Source organism: Podarcis cretensis (genome assembly GCF_951804945.1).
Source record: "Podarcis cretensis genome assembly, chromosome: 6".
In the NCBI taxonomy this organism is placed as follows: Eukaryota; Metazoa; Chordata; class Lepidosauria; order Squamata; family Lacertidae; genus Podarcis; species Podarcis cretensis.
In genome coordinates this window covers 46518043-46528472 of record NC_137175.1, presented here as the reverse complement: position 1 = coordinate 46528472, position 10430 = coordinate 46518043, and the positions used below count along the sequence as shown (strand labels likewise).

Sequence of the window (10430 nt, the reverse complement as noted above, 5' to 3'; positions counted from 1 at the left end):
TATAATTTATACAGAATGAGCTCCCGATGTCAGAATATTTTTAGCTGAAAGCTATAGGCGATTAATGGTGTTCTGTCACCTTCTCTTCAGGACTGTTCTGTTGCAGGCAACTCCTAGGTTCATCTGGCTTTGACAGTCTGTTCCTTCATTTCATTGAAATTCATTTTCACTGAATTTCATTCAGTGTAGCTTTAAGAGTACTTGGGTGGGAGGAGTTCAAGTTTAAGGCCTTGTCCAGGAAAGAAAAATAAATGCAGTTGGAGTGTAGAGATTGTATTGTAGCCCAACGGATCCTGTGGTGTACAGTGGTACCTCGGGTTACATACGCTTCAGGTTACATACGCTTCAGGTTACAGACTCTGCTAACCCAGAAATAGTGCTTCAGGTTAAGAACTTTGCTTCAGGATAAGAACAGAAATTGTGCTGCGACGGCACGGCGGCAGCAGGAGGCCCCATTAGCTAAAGTGGTGCTTCAGGTTAAGAACAGACCTCCGGAACGAATTAAGTACTTAACCCAAGGTACCACAGTATTCTACTTGGTAAAGGAATGCAAATGAGATGTCCAAAAATTAAATCTCTTGTTTGAACTGCTGGGGAAATGAAAGCTACTGAAGTCCTCTTAAAATTTCTTAAAGGCCACCTCCTTGAGGATCCAAGAGTAAAGACTGTCGAATACTATGAAGCCCTATGTTACCCAGGGCAGGGCAGAAAACTTGGGAGGCACAAGATATGCCCTAAATTTGAAATAAGCACCAAAAACGTTTTGAAACACACTAACACATGTCCCTTTGGGGGAAAAGAGATGTGAAAATACTGAGTCTACAAACTGAACCCACCAACAGGGTTTCAATTTAGTATTGTGACTGTTCTTGTAAATAATGTGGAAAACTCACTGTTGCTGTCACCAACAAAGTGATTTCCAGATTATGATTCCATTAATGGATAAGGATGCCTCTGAATTCCATCTCCAGCTGGCTTTTGGGCCACAAGCCCAGGTACCAGCTGGGGGAGAAGCATTTCCTAATGGAAAGCAGACCCAGTGAATAGGATGGGCCCTCATCTTGTTCTGAAAATAACTGAAGATCAATGTTGTGTTGCAGGAAGTGGGGGGTGTTTTCATTTGCCTCAGATCATGCTACGTGTGGGTTTATCTAGTGCAACTCAGTGACATCCTGAGATGGGTGGAAACACTTCCTAATGGAGCATTACGCCACAGTATGCAATCCACACAATATATATTTAGCCCAATATTGATTCAGTAGACAATTCCATGAGCACAAAAAGCTCAAAGCGTTTTGAGATTTAGAAAAAAATCTTAAAACCACCAGACTGTCACTGACAAAGCAGCAAAAGAAATGCCCTCCGGACATCCATCTCATTACCTAGTACTAGAAAGCATGCCAACTTTCCCAATCTAAGCAGGGAGCACATTTTTAAAACTAGCAACACAAATCTGAAAACAGTTGCATCTCACTGTGTATTTTGACTAGCCCTAATACAAAATGCAGAGAGAAAACATTAAACCATGTTTGCCTGCTGATATATTTGTACTTCTTGTTATAGCCTCGTTAATATTGTGTTTAATTGCATTTCAGTAATGATGCTGGAAAAGAATAAAATTTGTTGAGTTGGAGCACAACATTATTTACCAAACACAGAAAAGTAAACATGCAGAGCTATTATGCTCTGTGGAAGTTGGGGAGAGTCAAGAGCTGAATTCTGGGAGGTAGGTGTATGTGTGAATCAGAGATGGGAAACCTTTTTCAAGAGCCACATTCCTTCACAAGCCACTTCTAGGGGTTACATGCCAGTGTGGACAGGGTGAACAGAAAAAGTGTGTGGGTCAAAGAAGCAGATATTCCAGCAACAAAAGTCAGATTTCTACATATGCATATTTCCATTATTCACCCAGACAAGCAAGAGGTATGTTTAAGGACACATTCTAATCAGGCAGCATAACATGGTCTGTGAGAGATGTGGTCTGGGAAAGTGGGGCGTGACCTGGGAAGATTCCCAATAGAGGCCTGGAGGGCTGCATATGGCCCCATGACCTTACATTTCCCACCCTGGTATATACTGTATGCATTTTGTGATTTATTCTGCTTTTGCAAGTCTTGAGAAGGGATCAGGAATTATGCAGAGCAGCAGAATCCTGCCTCACCACTGGAACCTCTATCTAAAAGGAGAATGCAAATTTCTTCAAGACACCAAATTCTGTACTCAATGCACAACTGTAAATTTGTTACTGTCCTAAAACCCTGGTCATTACTCACATACTTAAGCCCATCTTCACAAGCATATGGTCCTGACACTGTCTCTCAACCTAACCTATCCTTCACGGGGTTGCTATGAGAATAAAATAGGGAGGAGAACCATGTACACCACATTGAATTTCTTGGAGGAAATGTGAACTATAAATGTTAAAATAACAGAAGGGCTGACAGCATGGTCTTCAGAGATCTCATTCCGTCTTAACACCTTATATCAGAAGAAGTCACACCAAAAAGGAAAGCTGAGGATTTCCAATAATGTCTCCAGACTTCTAAAGAGCCCAGAACAAAGTAACACCTATAAGTAGGATATCACCACCACACTGTGCAAAAAGCAGGTCATTAGCACCAATGGTATCACGGTTCTCAAGATACATGCAAGAAGCATGTAAAAGACTGCCCAGTACAGTCATACCTCATGTTGTGTTAGGTTCGTGTTGTGTCTTTTTGGCTTGCGAACGTGGCAAACCCTTCACTGTGCATGCGTACACAGAAGCACTCTATCGCGCTCTGTGCTTGCGCAGAAGTGCCGCTCTAGTTGCGGACTTCTCGGGTACGAACGGCACCCCGGAACGGATCGTGTTCGAAACTACAAGTACCACTGTATTAGACACTAGACCAATTTCCTCCAGCTTTACAACAGCAAACACTCTTCTATGCAAAATGGGTATTAAATAGTAAGAGGCAAACATGGTTGGCATGCTAAATGCCGTAACTCAGCTATACTCATTTTATATATATAAAAAAATTATACCCTACTTTCACATTGTTCAGCATCTACTGGTGAAACTATATACTGCCTAGATCTTTGGCAACCTTATTTAAGAACTGCATTCTATAGTACCTTACACTTCTAATTCATAAATAGAAAAGGTTTCATATATTTGCTGCTCACTTTTTCTTCCAGTTCTCTCCAAATGGTTGTTACTGGTAAATGCTTGGTCCACTATCTCAGTTTCAGTTCTCCATCAGTAAAGCGGAGATTGTGAGCCTTTGTGGAGTTTAATGGATGGAACCAAGCCTCAGGGACAGGAGAGACTATACTTCCAACAACCCCCAATGACAAATACATCCCAATACTGTAGCAAAGCTTTTTATGCTTTGTTGACTGAATCACAAGCTTGCTAAATATAGCAGCCTGCCCTGTTAATCAAAGCTTTTTTAAAAAAAACTATCAAGCCAATACAGCAATCCTATGCACAAAACATACCTACAAGTATTAAATTGTTAAATTGTTTGACATTTTCTAATGATTTATTGCCCTAACAGGACCAAGGTCAAGCAAGAAATAGTGTTAATGACTGCTTTTACTTTTTGTGGGACAATGGTGCCCAACTAGGATTACATTGACTGCTAGTGGCACATCAATCCACGAAGTTGTGAACTATGCAAGCCTGAAATTTAAGGCCAGAACAAATTGCATATAAAATTTCAATTCATTCTGCACAACTTAATCAAATTTCAGGAGGCAAGATAATGATGATTGCATCTAGATGCAAAGAGGATAACATGGGGACTCCAGTTAGATGGGGAACATAATCAGGGAAGAATGGGCCTAAGATAAGGAAGATAAGTATGCCAACAGTTAATGCTTCATCCCTCTGACATCATGAAATCCTTTCCCAATTTTCTTCAAGTTAGAAGTCTTAGCAAGAGCCACAAGGATTTGATACCTGTCTTTTAAAGTAAATAGTCAAGATACCACATGTCATCTTACACATCATTCCTATTATGTTTTGGGGTTTATCCTCCACATTTTAAACAAGCAATATTTCACCCATTAAGCTTCATAATTAAATGATTCAAAGCTACAAAGTGCATTTTTCACCTATTTATTATACACAAGATGCAACCAAACAGCAACAGATTTCTACTGAGGTGGTTGACCACGTCCACGCCCAAAGCCACCTCTCTGTAAATCAAAAAAAGAAAAAGAAAACATTATCAGTGCACCCACAACTACTACACATTTCATTCATTGGCATGATTCATCACTGCCTCTTCTCACTGCTAAAAATAACAGGAGAAGTTACCTGAATTCTAAGATAGGCAAAATGGGGGCCAAAGTGCAACAAAACAACATTTATATGAACAAGAAGGTCATTCAAAGGCACTTATCTATAAAGCAAGGGCTAGAGAGCATGCAGGTGAAAAGCAGGCAAGCTGTAGCTCAGACACAAGTTCAATTATTCTAGTCAATGAGAGCCTAGATCAAGTGTTATCAAAATTTCTACACCAAATTGGACAAGTGAATACACTGCATAGCAATGCATTTAAGCTATCAAGTAGTTGAAAAACACCAGCATTTATCTGGCAGGGCATGCATACTGCATAGGGATCAATTTGCCATAAATAAAATTGTGTTAGGTCAGGAAATAAAGAGTTTACAAGGTGCAACGTGACAATGTAAAAAAACCAACAAATGAAAAACCTTGGGAGAAAGTTAGGTAGCTCAATATTAATCCCAGATTTACACTGGCAACATTTTGCTATCTTTTATTATTCATTAAATGTTATTTGCAAAAATAGGCAGCAGCTGTCCCCATTGTCTAATCCAGCAACTCTAGCAAGAGAGATTCTCACATGGGAAGACACCTGCACTTACTGCCCATGAATATTTGGCTCCCCATTTCTATCTGCATTGGTGACCCCAAACTAGCCAGATGCATTTTTCAATGGAATGGGGACATGTGCCGGCTTCTGGGTTATTATGTGGGTCTAGCTGCCCATGACTACAGTTTGCCTGGAGTCTGTGCTGCCTAATCATCATCACCCTCTGCTGTTTTAGAATTCATATTGGACTCAGAAGATAGCTTTATTAGCATGTGCCATTCGTATTATTACCCCAGCAATATAAACAGAAGCCTGAAATACATGTAATTGTGCCTGCAATACTGTTGCCAACTCAACAAGGAAGATATGAAAGTGTCTGATTTTGGTCAGAGGCGCTTACATGTTCTTTTAAGCATTTGCATAAAATTAAATATTCTATATATACTTACAAACTGAAATTCAGTAGCTGACCCAGCTCCAGCCTCTGCCTTCTTGTCAGCACCAGCTGAGAAGAAAAAACACTCCACATTATTCAAGACAAGGAGTACCACGTAGAGACGTATCTATAATCTTTGAAAGCATTTTTAAAGTATCAGAATGCTAACAGTCATGATATTATTTAGGCATACGTTACTTATGCAAGTTGATTGCATAAATACAATATTCCTGCCCTACAAATGCTCTTGCCCTGGCAGCATCCCTTTCCTACTTTGGGAAGCTTGACAAGCCCAGCCAACCTTCCCACCAGTTTAGAATATAAGCAGAGGGGAATTGTACCATTATGTCACACTTCACTTTTTATCTTAGCGCAAGTCCAAAGCACAACTGGAGGGATTATCGCAAAAGCCCAGGCTTAGGGCTGTGTTGCACTACCCTGCTCATGCGCTCATATTCAGAGACTGTCCAACTCCCAATAGGGGAGGTTTCCTAGGTACCAGCAACCACTTTTGGCTGGTTCCCAAGGCTAGCCAATACGTGCTGTATTTCTTCCAAACTTCAATACTATCTCATTTTAAATGAATGAAAAGCTAGATACAAGAAAACAATGGCAGAGACCAGTTAACCTCTTGTTTTAAACACTTACGAGGAGCAGCACTGCGTCTGTAGGTGTCCCTGTCAGCCTCTCCCCGTGTTAGGCGAGCAGGGCGCTCACCCTCCAAACCTGAAAAGGTAAAAACAGGACAAATCAATCAAGAAGCTTTCTGCTTAACAGTCATAGGGTTTTAAGTTGTTCCTCAAAAATGTATATATTATTTAAAATTAAGTCAGTAGTATTTATTAACCACATTGTGTACCAGTGTGTTGATAAAACATTTTTATTACAAGGTAAAGGACTTCAAAAATACCAAATACATTTCTCCCTTGAAAAGCGCTATTTTTTAATAGTTCAGCTAAAAGCTAATCCATTTGGACCACTCTTAACCATTTTGAACTTAAAAACAGAACAACCACCTTCACTATGATCTAAGCATTATTTGAGGCATGAGCAACCGTCACTGCCTTCAACCTGTGGGCCTGAATTCCTGGTAGTGTTGAATGCTAAACTTACAGTAAATTCTCTATTGGCAAGGTAAGTTGATACACAAAGCCACTTGTCATAAAGCAGGCAGTACATGGCTGTTGTATCCCAAGCAGCTGCCTCCCTTGTACATTTAAAACCAGACTAGATTTTCATCTGTTGGGTATCGGTTATGGTCAAAATTCTGTACATAGTTGGGCTTACAGCTGGATGAACCTGAAAACAGATCTGAGAGACCTATGCTATTGTGACAGATGAATCTATAGCAGCAACACTCCACTAATAACTGAATGCACTATCAAATATGTAAGAATCAACTAATCAAGTAAAGTCGTATACCTTGGATCCTGAACGCCTTGGTACTTAAGACGTTTTGGCTCCCAAGTGCCGCAAACCCAGAAGTGAGTGTTCCGGTTTGCAAACATTCTTTGGAACCCAAACATTAAACATGGCTTCCGCGGCTTCTGATTGGCTGCAGGAGCTTCCTGCAGCCAATCAGAAGCTGCGCTTTGGTTTCTGAACATACTGGAAGTCGAACAGACTTCCGGAATGGATTCTGTATATGACTGTATACAACTGCCTGTAAGTTTATTCAATATGTCAACATGAGAGTGCAAAGCATGTGTAAAAACCATTGGAAATAAATTCAAACGGAACTCTGCTGAATGTGTCACAGTTCAAAACTGTACGTGGCCTTGATGTGGCAAGTTTAAATTATTTTCTCTTCAAGGCAAAACAAAAGTTAGCATCTGACCAGTATCATTCTTATGACCGTGCTTATATGACCAAAGAGACTATTTTGGACTGATTCACCTGGACAACCTAGAAACATTTCATTAAAATGTAGAGTTTTCTAAGATACAATGTCTCCAATAGATTCACACCTACAAGGATAATGAAACACCTCCATTTCCAGCCATGAAATGTATTTGGCAAAGTCAGGCTTCTTAACACTGTGCTCCCTTAATTTAGCTCCAATAAAATATAGCTGTCTTGGATGTAGAAATGAATAGTGGTAAGGAGTCTTAGTTAGCAAAATACAAATGAATGCAAGAAACTGTTCGTTCCTTCATTGCAGGGGATTGGATTAGATGGCCCTTGAGGTCCCTTCCAACTCAACAATTCTGATTCCTAAAGTCAATAGCCTAGTAATTTGTACAAGTTGAACTCATAGTACCTGCAACCTATCAGACACTTGCCCTTCTGTAACGGTGCATTCACATAGTTGAAGGCACATCCCAGTAGAAATACTTAAATGTCTGTGTCCTAGTCTTAAGAGTTAGAGGACTTTGTGAGAATCACGTTCACAAATCCAAGTGCTTTTGCCAAAATGTAATTCTTGCTTCATCCAAGGAAAGAATTCTGGACAATACGTCAACAGCAAATCCAAGCAAGTAATGTGAATTAAAGCTTACCTTTTGGCCGGGGTCGTCCAGTTTCAGGACGACTGCGACGCAAGGTGGCAGGCACAATTTCAGGTGGCAGATGGAGATAGTCCCTCAAGTACTGGATGCCCTCATTGGTCAAATACCAGTAGAAATGCCTCCATGCAAACTGCTCCTTCACATAACCACGAGATTTCAGCGACTAAGAAGATATAAGTCTAGTTGTAATTATCGTTAGTACTTATTTGTTCACAGCAATTCTAAATAACGTTAATTAACACTAACAACTTTCTACATCTTGAACTCTACATGCAAACATTAGTGGCAAAGGCGGGAGGAAGCTCATCGTTAGGGATGGGGAGAGGGGAGCGAATCATCGCCAGTTTTAAAAGATGGATTATGTTGTATAATGAGATTGCAGATGTTTATGTAAGTGTTCTGTAAAATATGGCAAGTATTTGGTATTCCCTTTCTTCCTACCACTATGTTAATAAAACTGTTAGGCACCTTTAGGCTTCCCTACCTTACTAGCTTAGCTTTCAACCTTTTCAGATCCAGAACTCACTCTTAATTCCAATTGGCAACATAGGACCCAATTTAAAACTTATTTACTGCAAAGATCTTTCAGGGAGGTGAAAGTTGCACTTCCTGCACTCACTTCTTCTATGCAACTATTAGAAGCACAGAAGCCTTGACCTGGATTGGTTAGAGTTATTTTTTTAAAAGATGGACAACATTCAGAAAATGTTGGTGATGCTACCACTGGTGCAACTCACTTAACGTCAGGGTGCAACATACCAGTTGAAAGCCAGTGCCTTACCTGCATTGCTTTCATGACGTGGAGGTTGGGCACATTTTTGTCTGCCAGTTCTGGGTGTTTAGGCATATGAACATCTTTCTTAGCTACCATCACTCCCTCCTTAAAAAGGAGTTCGTAGATGGCAATGCGGTTTTTTTTAGGCATCAACATCTGCAGGAAAATATAGATTAAACTTTAAAGAGCCGCCCCTTTTTTAGTTCAAAGTTAAGACACACACACACACATTTTCTCAAGAAAATGGTACAAAGTAATCTAGTACATTATTTTACTCTGTTGGAAGCTGAAGAGTATGAAAGAAAAGATGCATATTAAGCTTACATTAAAACGTTGTATGCCTCAATTTTAAGCAACGCTAGACAAGACCTGTCATAGCAAACTGCCTTATACCAAATCAGACTTTGTCCATTTAGTCCAGTAGCATCATCTCTGAAGTGTCTCAGGAAGTAACCCTATTCATCAGAAAGTATTCTCTCTATTCATCATCTTCCACCCGATTCTTTAAAATATTGATATGAATTGAACATGGGACCCTTTGCACTGACCTACACTTTCTCTGGCAACATCCATGCAGAATACTCAGAAAAGCAAGTTCCATATAAACCAGGTGCTCTATGCAGCCTCCACTAACCACTACAGCAAGAGTAAAGTCTGATGATATTGAGAACTTTTGACTTGAAAGCTGTCATCTTGGATACTGTATACTTATTTACCCCATTCAACTCAATGCAACTTTCTTCCAAATAAATATGCATATAATACCAGGCTATTAAGATAGTTTCACATAAAAGCTTCCCTAGCAAAGTCCCCATTTTTATCATTAGCCTAACTCTGTCTTCATTTAAAGCCCTAAAACGACCTCTCACCACTCCCTGCTTTGCTTCTTCGCAGAACATTCAGGGACACACAACTTCCATTTTACGATCGACTTCTTATATACCATGCACGTGCTCCTCGAGGGAGACGGGCGCGAGGGCTAAGCTAGTGTTAAGTCTCCCAAGCCCACACGCACTCCTACTCCAACTCTAGAGGAGCCGCGGCCTGGCTTAACAAACTGCCGCCTTCCAGCCGGGCACCCAATTCCCGCCCCGCATCCATGCCCCGTTTTCCATCTCCGACTCCCCTCCGGCCAAAACGAGCCTGGCAGGGAGGAAGAGCAAGGCGCCCAGGCGTAGCAGAGTGAGGAGCCGGGCCGACCAGACACAGGATGGGGGCGATACGGGGAAGATGGGGCGGCCAGAGCAAGGCCTTACCGTGGCGGCGGCAAGAGGCTCGAACGCTGGAAAGGAAGGAGCATGCGCAGTGCGAGCACTTCCTCTCTTAGAAGGACCCTTGCGTTTAAAGAGGTGGCTACTGCGCTGCCCGAGAGTTCTGTTCTTTGTGTCCCTGCTCAACTATCGTGGACCCGGAAATAGGGAAAGTGTCTGATTAGAAATACTAGTCTAATCGCTACTCAGGGAAGCTGTAATTATAGCTGTCTCTGATGTATGTTACTTTATTTTCTTGTGAAAGTTCTTTTCTTTTAAAACCATAAATATACAATGAAGACCCAAAACTGTAATAAGCAACCATGTCTCTAATTAACCTGTTGTGTACGCTTCTTTATTTCATACATTACCTAGCAAAAGACAGCTAGGCCTAGCATTTGCTGCATTAAAGCAGTCTTGGGGAAAAGGAAGTACTGGGGCTTGAATCAATTTTGTGCTTCGAATCTGGGTGCTGCTGAGGCCTTTTCTATATTGATGTATTCATGCAGCAAATCAATTACAATGTTGCATTCATACACTGGCGCCTTTCAATTGGGCTCCTGCAGTTGCACTCTTGCAAGGGGCTGCCTTTCAAGACCAATCAGAAACTCGTAACTGGCACAAGATGTCACCCTCCTC

At 41.0% G+C, this 10430-nt stretch overlaps 1 protein-coding gene across 1 annotated transcript; it reads right to left on the bottom strand.

The window, feature by feature from the left end:
* Positions 1–4086: 4086 nt before the first annotated feature.
* On the bottom strand, positions 4087–9954 carry LOC307218561 (small ribosomal subunit protein eS10). The gene is made up of 6 exons (XM_079980946.1): positions 9798–9954; positions 8548–8697; positions 7758–7929; positions 5908–5985; positions 5273–5328; positions 4087–4182 (listed from the first exon to the last, which is right to left on the bottom strand). Exons 2-6 carry the CDS (start codon positions 8695–8697, stop codon positions 4141–4143), a joined length of 498 nt encoding a protein of 165 aa, XP_079837072.1. The 5' UTR covers positions 9798–9954; the 3' UTR covers positions 4087–4140.
* Positions 9955–10430: the final 476 nt, after the last annotated feature.

Coding starts and splice junctions, on each gene's coding strand:
- LOC307218561 (XM_079980946.1), bottom strand. CDS start 8,697: ATGTTGATGCCTAAAAAAAACCGCATTGCCATCTACGAACTCCTTTTT. Junction 7,930..8,547: donor ACGTCATGAAAGCAATGCAG/GTAAGGCACTGG, acceptor ATATCTTCTTAG/TCGCTGAAATCTCGTGGTTA. Junction 4,183..5,272: donor CAGCTACTGAATTTCAGTTT/GTAAGTATATAT, acceptor TTTGATTTACAG/AGAGGTGGCTTTGGGCGTGG.